Genomic DNA, 16825 nt, shown 5'->3' with positions numbered 1-16825 from the left:
AAGCGCCAGGAGCAGAGGAAACGGCCTCAAGTTGCCCAGGGGAGGTTGAGGTTGGATGTGGGGACAATTTCTTCCCCAAAGGGCTGTGGGGCATTGGAACAGGCTGCCCAGGGCAGTGCTGGAGTCACCATCCCTGGAGGGCTGGACAGATGGACATGAGGTTCTCAGGACATGGGGCAGTGGTGGCCTCGGCAGTGTGAGGTTAATGGTTGGACTCAATGACCTTAAAGGTTTCTATGGTTCTGTCCCTGTCCTTAGACACGGGGATGCTCAGAGACAGACTCTGCCGGGCTCTTCTCACTTGGGTCCATGGAAATGCAATTTAGCTAAACCCAAAGTGATGGGAACAAGTCCATCATTTCTTTTTCCACATGGATCTTGACAAAACTCTGCCTGCGTCCCCACGGGATGTTGGGCACGGTGCCGCCTTCCCACCCCGTCCCGTGCTGCTGGGGCTGCCCCACACCTGCTGCCCCACTTCCCCACAAGTGAAGTTTGCTTCACTTTCGGACTTGGCCAAGCCACAGCTCTGCTTGGAGAACTCGAACAGTGAAACGCAAATCACCGCTCCCTGCTCTCTTTCCTTGTCTTCAATCCTGTAAACTGCCTAAAACCCTTTACAGCACTATGAGATCTTATAAAATCCTTTTAATGCATATTGGGGGTGTCAGGTCATGGTAACTCAGCAGGACTCTTTTGAAATAAAGATGTGTATGGGGAAACCCAGACAAAAGTCAAATCCTTTCCCCCTGAAATCCCCAGGATTAATTGTCACAATTTCCTTTAGATCTGTACAGCTCCTTAGATCTTTTTCCTGTGCAAATTGCTCCAAGCTCTTGCTCAGTCATGTAAAGTCAGATTCCTCCAGGTGCCTCCTTTCGTTTTGCATCCACAGCTGGGCAGGGACAGGGCACATGTGCAGGGTTTGTCCCCAGTTGCTGTGTGGGTCACAGGAACAGCTGTCACCTTGTGGTTGCAGCACCTGTGCTGATGTTCCTGTTCTCTTTCCAGCCGCAACATTCCCATCTCGTCATCCAGCAGCTCCTGGGGCACCTGGATGCCAACAGCAAGAGCGCGGCCACCGTGCGCGCCGGCATCGTGGAGGTTCTGTCCGAGGCAGCTGTGATCGCAGCCTCCGGATCTGTCGGTAACTGGATAAACTGATCGTTTTCATCTCCTTCATCCTTTGTTGTGGTGGCAGCGAAGTTCCCCTTGTGCTGGGCACTGGGGAGGCCAAACCGCAAATCCTGGGGGCAGTTCTGGGCCCCTCACGCCAGGAAAGGCCTTGAGGTGCTGGAGCGAGTGGAGAGAAGGGAACGGAGCTGGTGAGGGGCTGGAGCACAAGTGTGATGGAGCGGCTGAGGGACCTGGGGGTTCAGCTGGAGAACAGGAGCTGAGGGGAGACCTTCTGATCTCTGAACTGCCTGAAAGGAGCTTGGAGCCAGGGGGGTCGGGCTCTGCTCCCCAGGAACAAGCGCCAGGAGCAGAGGAAACGGCCTCAAGTTGCGCCAGGGGAGGTTGAGGTTGGATGTGGGAACAATTTCTTCCCCAAAGGGCTGTGGGGCATTGGAACAGGCTGCCCAGGGCAGTGCTGGAGTCACCATCCCTGCAGGTTGGACAGAAGGAGATGAGGTTCTTAGGCACATGGGGCAATGACAGGTGTTAGACTCGATTTCGAGGGTCTCTTCCAACCAGAACGATTCTGTGATTTCTCTCTCCCCACCGCAGGCCCCACGGTGCTGGAGGTGTTCAACACGCTGCTGCGGCAGCTGCGGCTCAGCATCGACTACGCGCTGACCGGGAGCTACGACTGCGCCGCCGGCGTCAGCACCAAGATCATCAAGGAGCATGAGGAGAGGATGTTCCAGGAGGCCGTCATTAAAACCATCGGTAGGACACGCTGTGGGCTGTGCTGGGGGATCACGCCCTGAGTTGTGGGTTTTGTAGAATCATAAAATAGTTTGGGTGGAAGGGGCTGTTAAATCTCCCCCAGTGCCACCCCTGCCATGAGCAGGGACATCTGCACCAGCTCAGGGTGCTCAGAGCCCAGTCCAGCCTGGCCTGGGATGTCTCCAGGGATGGCTCAGCCACCACCTCTCTGGCCAACCCGGGTCAGGCTCTCACCACCCTCAGCACAAACAATTTCTTCTCATTTCTACAGTTTCTGCTTTTACGTATCTGCAGGATTATCCAGGGTGAGACAAAGTCACCCTCATGCTAAAAGCAGTGATGGGAAATGAGATTTATCGTGGTGGCGGGTCATCAGCAGGTGGCATTGCAGCCCCAGCCGTCCCCGCCGAGCTGCTGGGCACCCGCAGATCCGTGTTTCTCCCTGAGGAAGGGAGGGAGAGGAGGGAAAAAGAGCAGGATGTGAATGCATCAACCCCCAAAAAGAAAAGGGTAGAGACAGGGGTTGGCATCTGTCAGCCTCCCCCTGTCCGGGCCTGGGCCTGCCCCACCTGGGAGGTGTTTTAATGGGTTTGAAGGTAAAATTCCTGCAGATGCCACGTCCCGGTGGGCTTTGTCCTACCCCAGCCTGGCTATGAATATCTGGCAGCAGGCTTATGGGGGGCCAGACAGACAGACCCCCAAGCACTGGGTGCTTTTCAAGGTGCTGGGCTGCTCCTCGCACACTGCCAGCGCGTTTTTGTCCCCACAGGGTCCTTCGCCAGCACACTGCCCACCTACCAGCAGTCCGAGGTGATGGTGTTCATCATGAACAAGGTGCCGCTGCCCTCCTCGCAGCACGGCATCGAGGCGGGCAGAGCCGGGTGAGAGCGGGCGCCTTCCTCCCTCCTCTTCCTCCCCCCTGCCCTCCTCTCCCTGTCCCCTGCATGTGGGTGTAGAGCTTGGAACACAGAGCTCCTGCAACCATCCCCACCTTGACGTGGCCTTTGGGGACAGAGTGGGATGTGGGGACATTGTTGGAAAGGCTGAGCATCGAGAATTTCCATTGGAGAGTAAGGGAAGCTGAAGAATGTGCAATCCTTGTTTAAAATCCATTTTCTGCTGCAAATGTGATGACAAAGGCCCTTTGAAACACCGGAGCATCAACAAGGAAAGATATTTACAGGCAGTTGAAGTCTGCATTTTTTAGAGCACCTGCTTAAAGATTAATTTGTCAGGAGCTTGGTCCTAGAGTGTCACCCAAAACAAGCCAGGAAGGCAAAATAATATTTGGGGAGTGATTTCAGATGTGTCAGGGCAGCGAGGTGGCTGTTGGCGGCTTTTGAGAAGCTCGTGTGTAGAATCACAGGATGGTTTGGGTTGAAGGGACTTTCAAAGCCCACCCAGTGTCCCCCCTGCCATGAGCAGGGACATCTGCACCAGCTCAGGTTGCTCAGAGCCCCGTCCAGCCTGGCCTGGGATGTCTCCAGGGATGGTTCATCTACCACCTCTCTGGCCAGCCCGTTCCAGCGTGGCTCTGTGGGACTGGCTGCTCGTTGCTGCATCCCCTCTCCAAACTGCCTCCGAGCTTTTATTAATACTGAGCGGGAGGTGATATTTATACCCAGTGGTGGAGGAAGAGAAGGAAGGGAAAATACCCAAACAACATAATTGCTTGAGAAGTGTGGGAACAGACCACGAGAGCTATTTGGAGCGAGGATATCAGCGCCGAAACGTGTAGGTAAGGAGCAAACAGATTTTCGTGCTATATTTATCTTCAAAGTACGGTCAGGCTCTTCCCACTTGTCTCTGATGGGAGACTTTGCCGGCTGCTCCGCTCCTCGCTCGCGGGGGGTAGTTCCTGTAGTTCCTGACGCCTGCGGTGCAGCTCAGTCCCCGGGCTTGTCAGCTGCCTCTGCCAGAGATGTTAGATCTCGTCTGACGCTGCGTGAAGAACGGTGTGGGGGTGAGAGATCGGCCATGACCCGGCCATGTGCGCTGGCAGCCCCACAAACCACCCGTGTCCTGGGCTGCGTCCCCAGCCCCATGAGCAGCAGGTTTGGGGGGATTCTGCCCCTGTGCTCCGCTCTGGTGAGACCCCCCTGCAGTGCTGGTCCAGCTCTGGGTCCTCAGCACAGGACACACATGGAGCTGCTGGAGAGGGGCCAGAGGAGCCCCAGAAATGATCCGAGGCTGGAACAGCTCTGCTGGGGACAGGTGAGAGAGTTGGGGTGTTCAGCTGGAGAACAGAAGCTCCGGGGACACCTTAGTGCGGCCCTTCCATACTCAAAAGGGGCCGATGAGAAAGATGGGGACAGACTTTTGAGCAGGGCCTGTTGTGATAGGACAAGGGGTGATGGTTTTAAACTAAAGGAGGGAGATTCAGGCCGGACATGATGCAGAAATGGTTTGTGCTGAGGGTGGTGAGAGCCTGGCCCAGGTTGGCCAGAGAGGTGGTAGATGATCCATCCCTGGAGACATCCCAGGCCAGGCTGGACGGGGCTCTGAGCAACCTGAGCTGGTGCAGATGTCCCTGCTCATGGCAGGGGGGGCACTGGATGAGTTTTGAAGGTCCCTTCAACCCAAACCATCTGTGATTTGATGATTCTGGGTGTGTAGGTGAAGCCGGGGTTTGCAGAGGAGCTGCAGCCTGCACTTCAGTGGTTGGGATGCTGCTGTGTGTGGTGTAGCTCCATCCCTGGGCAGAGGTGGGAAAAACAGGCAGTGTGTCGTGGGACAGCCTGGAAATTCATTAGGAGCTCCCTGTGTCTCCACAGGGCCAGGAAGGACTGAGTTCAGACAGTAGAAAAATCAAGATTTACTCTTTTTTGCATTAAAATAAAACAGAACCTGTCGCGGAAGTGGAAGTGTGGCTCGTGGTGGCTTTGCAAGGAGCGAGGCAGGAGCGAGGAGCAGGGGAACCTCCATGGATAGGAGGTTTGGGCTTCATCTCACTGCTTTTCAGCTGTTTGAAAGTGAAAGCCTGTTCAGAGCCGGTGTCTGGTGTCCCTTGGGGAGTCACTGTGGGTTGGGGACATCCACAGGCTGGTTAATCTTCCTGAGCTGAGCTTGTGCCTGCCTGGAGATGTGAATTCTGCCTCAGTTCTGATGCCTGTGGCAGGATGTACACTTTGATATCCATCATTCCTTTCACAGCCTTTTTGCTGCCTGTTAAATCTGGAGCTCATTTACTGGTGACCTTTACAGTGTGGTTGGTTGTGGGGACAACTCTGTGGGAAAGCGGTCCTGCCCTTGCTGAGGCTCTTCCATCCTTCGCATTGTCTCGTTTTCACTTGGATTTTACCATTTTTTCTCCTTCTCTCTGTGGCAGGGAGAACCGGAACCGGCTGACACAGATAATGCTCCTCAAGTCCCTCCTCCAGGTATGAACATGTCACCGTCCCCGCAGGAGTGTCCAGCCCCCACGCTGGAGGAGCTGAGCTCAGGAATCCTCCCCCCGGGTTTGGTTTAGGAAGAGCTCAAGCTGCGCTTAGTCTTCTCTGCTTGCATCCCCTCTGCCTTGGTGTGTTTTAACCTACCCCAAGTGACACTGTCACCTTGTCTCCCTTTTCTTCGGATGCTTCCAGGTCTCCGTGGGCTTCCAGTGCAGTAACATGCTGACGGCGCTTCCCAGCGCCTTCCTGGACAGGCTGCTCTCCGCAGCCCTCATGGAGGACCCTGAGATCCGCCTCTTCGTCCTCGAGATCCTCATCAGCTTCATCGATCGCCACGGGAACCGCCAGAAATTCTCCACCATCACGTATGTCCTGGGGGGTCCCTGGCAGGGCTGGGAGCTGCAGGGCAGCCTTGGGAGGGAGATCTGCTGGGCTGGGAGCGCTGCTAGGATTATTAACAAATCTGGGACCACGTCTGGGATGGTTTAATGCTGCAGATCAGGGGTCTGAGAGAGACAGAGGGTCTGAAAAATGTGGGGCCATCCTGCTGAACACAACCATGGTTAGATGGCAGGCCCAGGAGGATGCGCAGGAGCGATAACCTTCTTGAGTGAGTTCATCATGTTGTCCGTGCTGCGTTACCTTGGAAGAAGGCGACTGTAATCCCAGATGGAAACGTCCCCGTGGGTTTTGCTGTGGTCCTGCTAATCCCCTTTGCTTGCAGGCATCTTCCTCAACTCACCTTTGTGTTCCTGAGCTCCGCTGCCCTGAAGTCCTGTAGTGATTTGACTCAGTACTCTTGAATATCTGAATTGCTCTGATGGGGTTTTAAAAGCCGCTTTTAGCTCCCCGCTTTGTCCCTGAGCAGTAGCTCTGCAGGTGTGTGAAAATTGTGCCTCTTCCCTCCAATGTCTGATTTTTCTCCTCCCCTTGGCTTCTTGCAGCACCATCAGCGACATCTCCATCCTGAAGCTGAAAGTGGACAAATGCTCGCGCCAAGATACCGTCTTCATGAAGAAGGTAGTGGCAGGGGCTGGGCCAAGCTGTCCTCATGTGGACTGATGTAAGGAACATGTGTCTGTTTTCCCGAGTGACACTGAGCCGTGGCGGTGTCCCGTCATGCCTCTGAACCTGGGGATGTCCCTGGGAAAAGCCAGTGGGATTCGATTTGCATCAGCGCTTCACATGAAGGCTTTTCTAGACTCCTAAACCTGCTCTTTGCCCAAAGGAATGAGTAATCCAGCGTGTGCTGCTGTCCCAAAAACTATTGATCAGGTGGCTGTCAAAGTTGACAGATCATTTTCTTTCCTTTCTCCCTTCTTTTTCTTTCTTCCCCTCCTCCCTTTCCCTTCTCCCCCCTTTCCCTTCTCCCCCCTTTCCCTTCTCCCCCCTTTCCCTTCTCCCCCGTTCCCCTTCTCCCCCGTTCCCCTTCTCCCCCGTTCCCCTTCTCCCCCCTTCCCCTTCTCCCCCCTTCCCCTTCTCCCCCCTTCCCCTTCTCCCCCCTTCCCCTTCTCCCCCCTTCCCCTTCTCCCCCCTTCCCCTTCTCCCCCCTTCCCCTTCTCCCCCCTTCCCCTTCTCCCCCCTTCCCCTTCTCCCCCCTTCCCCTTCTCCCCCCTTCCCCTTCTCCCCCCTTCCCCTTCTCCCCCCTTCCCCTTCTCCCCCCTTCCCCTTCTCCCCCCTTCCCCTTCTCCCCCCTTCCCCTTCTCCCCCCTTCCCCTTCTCCCCCCTTCCCCTTCTCCCCCCTTCCCCTTCTCCCCCCTTCCCCTTCTCCCCCCTTCCCCTTCTCCCCCCTTCCCCTTCTCCCCCCTTCCCCTTCTTTCTTCTCCCCTTCTCTTTCTATTTCCCTCCCGTAAAACATTGCCAGGGCTGATGCGAACCGCTCTGGAGCGAACTGGAGGCCAAGAGAGGATCAGTTTATCGCCTCTCGCACACCATAGAGCAGCAATGCAGCCCCTAAAACAAAACTGTTGCCGAGCTGAGTTTCCCTTGCCCTGCTCTGACCCACATCAAGCAATGTGTCGCAGGGCTTTTATTTTACTGCTGTGGTTTGTTAATGCTTCTCAAAAGAGGAATCATTCCCCTGGGCTCCGCTCTTGGACCTGCTGGTGCCTCTGCCCCATCCAGGTCCAGCATTGCATGGTGAAACGCCACCGGATGGTCACAGCTCCCTCTCCCTGGGGCTTTCTTCTTTTTTGGGGGGACCAGAGGAGCTCTGCTCCCTCCCACATGGCTGGAGATCCCTGTGCCTGCCCCTGCTGCTTTTCTTTCTCTGCGTCGATGGCAGGGGATGCTCAGGAGGTGACCGCATCCTTCTGTGTCCCCACAGCACGGCCAGCAGCTCTACCGGCACATCTACCTGATATGCAAGGAGGAGAGCAACGTGCAGGCTCACTACGAGGCTCTGTACAGCATGCTGATGCTCATTAGCATCGAGCTGGCTAACGAGGAGGTGGTGGTGGATCTCATCCGCCTGGTGCTGGCAGTGCAGGTAGGTGGGGGGGTGGATGTGATGGGAACAGAGCGTCTGGGAGGGGGGTGTTTTGGATTTGGGGTCTGTAAGGGAGGGGGATGCAAGTGCTTCATCTGCTCTGAGCTTCTCTCACCATAAAATCATAGAATCACAACATCATTTTGATTGGAAAAGACCATCAAGATTGATTCCAACCATTAACCCACCCCTGGCACTGACCCGTGTCCCTGGGAACCTCATGTCTGTCTGTCCAACCCTCCAGGGCTGGTGACTCCAGCACTGCCCTGGGCAGCCTGTTCCAATGCCCCACAGCCCTTTGGGGAAGAAATTGTTCCCAAGATCCAATCTAATATCCTACCATAGTGAGATCAAACCAACACACTGGGGAGGGACCCCAGTCACCTTGTCGGCCTCTGAATTGCTGCAAATGAACCCAAACTCCAATGCTGGGGTCAGTTTTGGGCCCCTCACACCAAGAAAGGCCTTGAGGTGCTGGAGCGAGTGGAGAGAAGGGACCGGAGCTGGTGAGGGGCTGGAGCACAAGTGTGATGGAGCGGCTGAGGGACCTGGGGGGTTCAGCTGGAGAACAGGAGCTGAGGGGAGACCTTCTGATCTCTGAACTGCCTGAAAGGAGCTTGGAGCCAGGGGGGTCAGGCTCTGCTCCCCAGGAACAAGCGCCAGGAGCAGAGGAAACGGCCTCAAGTTGCGCCAGGGGAGGTTGAGGTTGGATCTCAGGGACGTGGGTTAGTGCCAGGGTTGGGTTAATGCTGGACTTGATGAGCTTGAAGGTCTTTTCCAACCAAAATGATTCTGTGGTTCTGTGATCTGGGGGGTACGTGATGCCAGGAGCTGGATGGAGCCCACGCTGTGGTCTCATCCATCCTCACCTCATGGAGCCGTGTCTCTGTTGCAGGAGATTGCCCAGATCAATGAGGACAACTTGCCAGCCTACAACCGCTGTGCGCTCTTCGCCCTGGGTGCAGCGTACCTGAACCTCATCAGCCAGCTCACCACCGTGCCCACCTTCTGCCAGCACATCCACGAGGTGCCGGGGGGGTCTGGGGACAGGGATCTGCCATCGGCTCTCCTGGCCACCTGCAGGGCCTGAGCTCTGCTCCTCATTTGTCTTCTGCAGGTCATCCAGATGCGACAGAGGGAAGCTCCCTATCTGCTCCCTGAAGATGTGTTTGTGGAGAAACCCACGTAAGAGCCTGGAAAAGACTGGGAGCAGTGGTGACACTGGAAGTTGTGCTGCCATCCAGAGACCTGGACAGGCTGGAGAGTTGGGTGGGGAGAAATATAATGAAATAGAACAAGGGCAAGTGTAGAGTCTTGAATCTGGGCAGGAACAACCCCAGGTTCCAGTGTAAGTTGGGGAATGACCTGTTGGAGAGCAGTGTAGGGGAAAGGGACCTGGGGGTCCTGGGGACAGCAGGGTGACCATGAGCCAGCACTGGGCCCTTGTGGCCAGGAAGGCCAATGGTACCTGGGGTGGGTTAGAAGGGGGTGGTCAGTAGGTCAGAGAGGTTCTCCTGCCCCTCTGCTCTGCCCTGGGGAGACCACACCTGGAATCTTGTGTCCAGTTGTGGCCCCTCAGTTCCAGCAGGACAGGGAACTGCTGGAGAGAGTCCAGCGCAGCCACCAAGATGCTGGAGGGAGTGGAGCATCTCCCGTGTGAGGAAAGGCTGAGGGAGCTGGGGCTCTGGAGCTGGACAAGAGGAGACTGAGGGGGGACTCATTCCTGGGGATCAAGAGGGAAAGGGGGAGTGTCAGGAGGATGGAGCCAGGCTCTTCTGGGTGACAACCAGTGACGGGACAAGGGGCAATGGGTGCAAACTGGAACACAGGAGGTTCCACTGGAAGAGGAGAAGCAACTTGTTTGGTGTGAGGGTGGCAGAGCCTGGCCCAGGCTGCCCAGGGGGGTTGTGGAGTCTCCTTCTGTGCAGACATTCCAACCCGCCTGGACACCTTCCTGTGTAACCTCATCTGGGTGTTCCTGCTCCATGGGGGGATTGCACTGGATGAGCTTTCCAGGTCCTTTCCCATTCCTGACATTCTGGGATTCTGTGATTCTCCCTGCTCCCAAGGAATTGGGGTCCATAAGATCATAGTTTGGGTTGGAAAGGACCTTCAGAAGCCAATGTTTCTGACCCAAAGGGACTGGACACCCCACTGACACGGTTCTACCCTCTCCCTTGGTTTTTCTCCATCTCTGTAGGCTGAGCAAGAGCCTTGACCGTCTGGGTCCGGAGGTCTTTTTCTGGCAGAGCAAGATCAGTGAGGTGCTGGGTGGCAGCGGCTACAACTCGGACCGGCTCAGCACACCCTACATCCCCCAGCTGACGGGTACACAGCAGCCCGGGGCATCCCGGGAAACGGGGAAGGGAGGAAACTGGTCCCAGTTGTGAGAGTGTGAAGTTCTTGTCCTGTGCATGTGCCTGTTGTGTTTCTGCTCTCTGTTAGAGGTGCAGCCTTGGGGAAACTGAGGCACAAAGTGGTTAATCGGGAGCTGGTTGGGGTTGCCACGTGTGGCTGGGTGGAAGGAGCTGGGAAGCTCCCTGGGCTTGGCTCGGTCCTCGATTCTGCTGATTTGGGTGAATTTGGGTAAATGTTTTAGATGGGCTGCTACCCTTGGGGTGGGATGTGAAGCTGTGTTCCCGGAGTGTCTCCAATTAGCTCTTCTGCCCTTCCTCTTCCTCAAAAGATGAAGATCGACTGTCCAAGAGGAAGAGCATTGGTGAGACCATTTCACTGCAGGTTGAGGTGGAGTCGAGGAACAGCCCGGAGCGAGAGCAGGTACCGTGCTACGCCTCCTCCCTTCAGCACCCCTTGCTCTTAGCAGCCTGGTGGAGGGCAACTAAGCCATCTCTAATTCTTCATTTGGTTGCACGCATAATTACTCCTCTGATTGCAATCACAAGGGCTCGTAACTCAGCCCCGGTGTGTCTGGCAGTGAGTAGGGTCACAAAGACCCCAAGTCCCCCCCAACACTCCGCTCTGGGTGCTGGCAGCTCCTGGCAAGGGGAGCAGCACGGCAGGAAGGGTTTCCCACTGCTATTTGGGTAGAAAATATGTATTCTCCCTATATGCCTGTTTCTGAGCTACGAGAGCCTTTGGGGAGGTGGCTACTCCAGCCCGAAAAAACGTTTTAAAAGTGCATTTTGCCAGGAAAGATAGCCCTGATCTTTAAGGACAGGTTGTGTTTTGGTGTAAGAGCAGAATCACAGGATGGTTTGGGTTGAAGGGACCATTAAAGCTCCCCGAGTTTCCCCTGCCATGAGCAGGGACATCTTCACCAGCTCAGGTTGCTCAGAGCCCCGTCCAGCCTGGCCTGGGATGTCTCCAGGGATGGGGCATCTCCCAAAATACAGCCTGGGAATGTGGGTCTGCATTGCTGTGGTCCCAGAACGCTGTCCTGTGCTGTGTGTTGAGCATCATGTGCTTTTTTCCCCTTCCTTTAGAGAGCACCAGCAGAAGAGATCACGTATGAGACACTGAAGAAGGCGATAGGTAAGCAGGGGAACCGGCTGGTGTGGTGTGTACCTGTGGGTGCTGTCACCCCAGTTTATCTGTGCACACCATGGATGGATCCTCACCACCTCACTGTGGCACCTCTGCAGCTCTGGGGGTGTCCCTGGGGGTGCCGGTCCAAAAGCCAGAGCTTGGAGACCCTCTCCTTGGCTTTCTAGTGATGCCCAAATCTGTGCTGTCTGCTGGGGCGGTGGGGGTGCAGCACGGGGTGAAGAGCAGCCCAGAACCGTCTCCCCGCTCTGTTTCAGTAGACAGCGTCGCCGTGGAGGAGCAGGAGCGGGAGCGAAGGCGGCAAGTGGTGGAGAAATTCCAGAAAGCCCCGTTTGAAGAGATCGCAGCCCACTGCGGTGCCCGGGTGAGTCGGGGCTGGGGCACTGGACATCCCCATGGCTGTTCTGCTGGGGAGAGGCAAATGGTGACAGTCACAGAATCCCAAGCTGGTTGGGGCTGAAGTGACCTCTGGAGATCCCCCAGTCCAACCCAGCTGCTCACGCAGGGTCACAGAGCAGATCACACAGGTGGGTCCAGGCGGGTTTGAATGTCTCAGAGCAGGAGACTCCACACCCGCTCTGGGCAGCCTGGGCCAGGCTCTGGCACCTCCCAGCAAACAAGTTTCTGCTCATGTTCACATGGAGCCTCCTGTGTTTCAGTCTGTGCCCGTTGCCCCTCACCCTGGCATTCGGCACCACTGAACAGAGTCTGGTCCATCCTCTGACACCCACCCTGAGATATTGATCCATTGATCACATCCCTCTCAGCTTCTCTTCTCCAGCTGAGCAGCCCCAGCTCTCTCAGTCTCCTCATCACAAAGATGCCCCAGACCCCTCAGCATCTTTGTGTCCCTCTGCTGGACTCTCTCCAGTAATTCCTTGTCCTTCTTCAACTGGGGAGCCCAGCACTGGACCCACAACTGCAGATGGGGCCTCCCCAGGGCAGAGCAGAGGGGGAGGAACAACCTCCCTGACCTGCTGCTCACACTCTTCCTCATGCACCCCAGGTCCCATTGGCCTCTTGGCCACAGGGCACACGTGGTTCTGAATTTTGCCAGACCACCTTCCTGCTGCTCTGGTGACTTGGGGAGGACAACAGGGTGTTTGTCCCATTTGTACCACCGTGATACAACACATTAATACGGCCTCTGTGTCTGTGTTACAGGCGACGCTACTGCAGAGCAAACTCAACCAGATCTTCGAGATCACCATACGGTGAGTTGGCGCGATGGCCGAGCGCACTGTGCCCAACACAGTTTGTCAAGTCATCCAAAACGCTGCTGGCGGAGCGGGGGGTGTCTGACCACAAGGCCACTGCTGGGTGGGGGACAATAGGAGCTACGTGTGTCCCCCATCAAGGAAACTCATGTGCCAGGGATGGGTCCCAGCCTGGGTTTGGGGCCTGTGTGGTGGCAGCGGGGACAGGGGTTGCTGGGAGCAACCTCTGGTTTGTTTGCCCAAGTTCTCCTCTGCTGTGGTAGCACCGGGGAAACCTACAATGGTGCAGGAATGTGTGTTTTCTACACCAGGCTTTGCTTCCTACCCAAACCTCTCTGGAGACCACCTCATCGAATCATACAGTCATTTTGGGTGGAAGAGACCCTCAAGGTCATCAAGTCCAACCATTACCCCACCCCTGGCTCTGCCCCGTGTCCTGAGAACCTCATGTCCGTCTGTCCAACCCTCCAGGGCTGGTGACTCCAGCACTGCCCTGGGCAGCCTGTTCCAATGCCCCACAGCCCTTTGGGGAAGAAATTGTTCCCACATCCAACCTCAACCTCCCCTGGCGCAACTTGAGGCCGTTTCCTCTGCTCCTGGCGCTTGTTCCTGGGGAGCAGAGCCCGACCCCCCTGGCTCCAAGCTCCTTTCAGGCAGTTCAGAGATCAGAAGGTCTCCCCTCAGCCTCCCTTTTCATCCACCTTCTACCTCTTGTGTTTCAGGCCACCACCGAGCCCCTCTGGCACCATCACAGCCGCTTACGGTCAGCCCCAAAACCACTCCATCCCGGTGTACGAGATGAAGTTCCCGGACCTGTGCGTGTACTGAGGGCGGCCGTGCCGGCGGGACCGAGCTGGCACCAAGGGACCTCTTGGGGACAGAGCGCCGACCCCGCGGGGAGCTCATCCTCGTGCAGGACGGGTGGGGACACGGACACCGAGGCCACCCCAAGATTTGTCGGCACCACAAAGCCGTGTCCTGTACTTTTCTTTTTGGACTCGCTGCCCGCGCAGCCACGTTTCTGCAGCGGTCGGTGGTGCAGGAGGCTCGGGGCACGGTGGCACGGGGAGGTTGCTGTGATGTCCCTCTCCAGTTTTGGAGAGGAGAAAGGAGATGCCCTGGCTCTGGGCAGAGCACGTTGGGCACGCCTTCCCAGCACAAAGCAAACCTGTTTCTTGGGGAAATCCCTCCCCACATCATCCATCGACCACATCAGGAGCCCCCGGCGAGGGGCAGATGGAGGGGGTGAGACTGGAAAAGGCAGGAGAAGGTCTGGGGTGCCATGTGCTGGAGCCTGGGGCAGCCCCAAAACCAAAGCCTGGCTTTGGGGCAGGTTATTGGCGAGGGGATGGTCTCCCTGCATCTTCCCATAGCCCCCTCAGTGTGGGGACAGTTTCCCTGGGTGCTTCGAGGTGTCCCCATGTCCCCGATGGAGAGTTTGCCCGGTGAGGGCGGTGATTGTCCCACCGCAGCGTGGGGACACACACAGCAGCCTGGCTGGTTCCAGGCCACTTAAGATGTGATTTCTTTCGGAAAACCCGCTATTTTTGGGAGAACCCACAGGAATGCCCAGCTGAGCCCGCAGCGGTGACACAAGGCACGAGCAACCACCATGCTGGCAAATATTAACTCATTAACCCACTGTTTTCATATTTTGGGGTTTGGGTTGTCACAGTTTTGGGGCTCCTGTCTCAAAGAAAGAATTACTTTTATTTTTCTTTAGCAGGATCACTTTGATAATGTCCCATCTTGCACCAACTGAGCCGTAACCACCAAGAAACCCCTGCACTGCAGGAATTAGCTGAGATAAAAGGTGTTTTACAGGGTCCACCCTGCATCCGATGGGCTGTGGGTCGCACCACTTCTTGCTCAAGAGCCTAAACCTGGATTTGGGCTGGGGGAGGATGAGCCCATCGAGAATTCTGCTTTGGATACACATGGTAGAAAGTTCTGGGTCCTACCAAACCAAAAGTGCGAGGTGAAAGACGGTCAGGATGGGGAGGACAGGTCGCTTGGGGGGTATTTAGTCATTCAAGGGGGGTATTCGGTCATTCACGGGGGGTATTTCATCATGCACAGGGGGTTTTGTGTCAGTCATAGGGGGTATTGAGTTGTTCGTGTGGTATTTAGTTGTTCGCAGGGGGTTTCAGTTCATGGTGTATTTGGTGGTTCAAAGGGGGTGTTTGGTCGTTCAAAGGGGGTTTTCAGTCATTCACAAGGGTATTTAGTCATACACAGAGGGTTTGGAGTTGTTTACAGGGGATATTCTATTATTTATGGGGGCATTTGGTTGTTCGTGGGGGAATTTAGTTGTTCACAGGGGGGATTTTAGTTGTTTGAAGGGGTTACTTGGTTGTTCCCAGGGGTTATTTAGTTGTTCACAGCATTTTCAGTCATTCATAGGGCGTTTTCAGTCATTCATAGGGGTATTTAGTCATTCATAGGGGTGTTTACTCATTCACAGGGGTACTCAATCATTCACAGAGGATATTTAGTTGTTCTCTGGGGGTATCTAGTTGTTCACAGGGCATTTAGTCATTCACAGGAGGTTTTCAGTCATTCACAGGGGGTATATGGTTGTTCACAGGGCATTTTCAGTCATTTATAGGGCTATTTAGTCATTCATAGGGCTGTTTACTCATTCATAGGGCTGTTTAGTCATTCATAGGGGTATTTACTCATTCATAGGGGTATTTACTCATTCATAGGGGTATTCAGTCATTCACAGGGGATATTTAGTTGTTCTCTTGGGGTATCTAGTTGTTCACAGGGTATTTAGTCACTCACAGGAGGTTTTCAGTCATTCACAGGGGGTATTTGGTTGTTTGCAGGGGGTATTTGGTCATTCAGATGGGGTATTTAGTTGCCCGGGGGGGGTCTCTTTCAAGCTCTGGACTTGCCGCTTCTGTCTTTGTCACACGAAGAGACACAGGAGGGTCTGAACTGGATCCGTGGGTTGGGGACAGCAGCGTCCCCATGTCCCCCCAGCTTCCTTCAGCCACCACCTGTTTCCCCGCCACCTCTCGCTACAGACCTTCGGTTATTTTAAGCTTAAATACACATCACCTCCCCCTTTTTTTGAATGTATTTTTCCCCTTGGGGGGCGGGTAGGGTTTGCGACCGCCCCGAGGTCACCCCTTGTAATCCTAGTTTAGGAAGTGATCTAGCTTAAGAGGACAGGAAAAAACAGGGTTTATTTCGGTCCCCGGGCTGGATCATGGCACTGGCCCCGCTCGTAGCGTGGCCTGAGGGTCTCCTTGGGGTCCCCGTGTGTCTCTGTCCCCTGTCTCCAACCCCTTTTTGCTCCCCGAGTTATGCCCAGAGCTGCTGAACCCCAAGTTTGGGCTGGGGCAGGTTTTGGGGTTGGTGATGGGAACGGAGGGTTTGTTCTGATGAATAAACCACGAAAATCTTGAACAAAACACAGTGGGAAAAGCAAGTAAAGCCCGAATTGTGTGTCCACAGGGAAAAACCACCACCAAAACTCTTCAAAAAACACAAAAAAGGTGGAAAGATGAGCTCAAGTCTTGCTCGCCCCGAAGGAGCCACATGGACAGCGTGGGGCACATCTCGGGGTGCCCATCGTCCCTTTTCGGACAGAAAATACCCCTGGGCTCTGCTCCCGGGACCCGGACTGTGGGTTTTCCCTGTTGTCCCTCTGCTCCCAACGCTTGTCCCCACGGGGCCGGGGCTGTCACCTCCCCGCTGGCTGCGTCCCCCGGCATGTCCCACCGTCACCCCCTCCGCATTTTGGGACCCAAACTCCACCTGTAAATGTCCCCCCCCAACACACACACAGTGTAAGTGACCTGTTTGTACATCACGTTTAGTTTAGATACTTGTGTACCTATAGATGACAAATATATTTCTATATATTTATATATAGAAATATATCTATATATTTCTATAAGCGGGGCAGTTTTAGGTGCATGTGTGCGTTTCCATCTCTGTATTTCGGAGCACTGTGGCGTTCGTGTGTGTGTGTGTGTAGCCCAGGGGAGTGGGTTGTTCAAAAAGGGCCGAGAAGCCGTGAATATTTTCCAATGCATCATCTTAATGCCCTTTTCGAATAAACGTTGATGTTGCCACCTTTAGGGTTCTGCTGTCTTGACTTGGGCAACGTCTTTCTGCCCTGGAAGAGGAAGAATGGTGCTTGGAGATGGGCTTTAATGGTCCCCACTGTTCTGTGGTCCCAATGGTTCTGTGGTTCTAATGGTCCCCATCCATGATTCTATGATTTCCAGCCATCCTCTATACCCCCCAGCTGCAGGATTTTACTTTGCAACTATTTTCCCCACCCATTTACAACCAACCAGGTACCTATGGAGACATTG

The 16825-nt window shown here is 55.2% G+C and overlaps 1 protein-coding gene across 7 annotated transcripts in view; it reads left to right on the top strand.

Annotated features, from left to right (window-relative positions):
• EFR3B (EFR3 homolog B) overlaps positions 1-16579 on the top strand; it is a 55428-nt gene extending 38849 nt beyond the window's left edge. For 5 of the 7 annotated variants that reach the window (XM_021298529.2, XM_065055545.1, XM_065055547.1 and 2 more), the window contains 15 exons: positions 1012-1147; positions 1729-1890; positions 2660-2771; positions 5219-5270; positions 5475-5647; positions 6227-6302; positions 7609-7770; positions 8666-8797; positions 8888-8955; positions 9971-10098; positions 10457-10548; positions 11214-11262; positions 11532-11638; positions 12439-12488; positions 13214-16579. In XM_021298529.2, the coding sequence (XP_021154204.2) occupies positions 1012-1147; positions 1729-1890; positions 2660-2771; positions 5219-5270; positions 5475-5647; positions 6227-6302; positions 7609-7770; positions 8666-8797; positions 8888-8955; positions 9971-10098; positions 10457-10548; positions 11214-11262; positions 11532-11638; positions 12439-12488; positions 13214-13319 (1605 nt within the window). In that variant the 3' untranslated portion in view covers positions 13320-16579. The remainder of the gene's footprint in view (positions 1-1011; positions 1148-1728; positions 1891-2659; positions 2772-5218; positions 5271-5474; positions 5648-6226; positions 6303-7608; positions 7771-8665; positions 8798-8887; positions 8956-9970; positions 10099-10456; positions 10549-11213; positions 11263-11531; positions 11639-12438; positions 12489-13213) is intronic. The other 2 variants (XM_065055544.1, XM_065055546.1) reach the window with 1 other exon arrangement.
• Positions 16580-16825: the final 246 nt, after the last annotated feature.

The sequence above is a fragment of the Columba livia genome, chromosome 3, assembly GCF_036013475.1.
Source record: "Columba livia isolate bColLiv1 breed racing homer chromosome 3, bColLiv1.pat.W.v2, whole genome shotgun sequence".
NCBI lineage: Eukaryota > Metazoa > Chordata > Aves > Columbiformes > Columbidae > Columba > Columba livia.
Note: the sequence above shows the minus strand (reverse complement) of the source record. Positions and strands in the feature narration are given on the sequence as shown.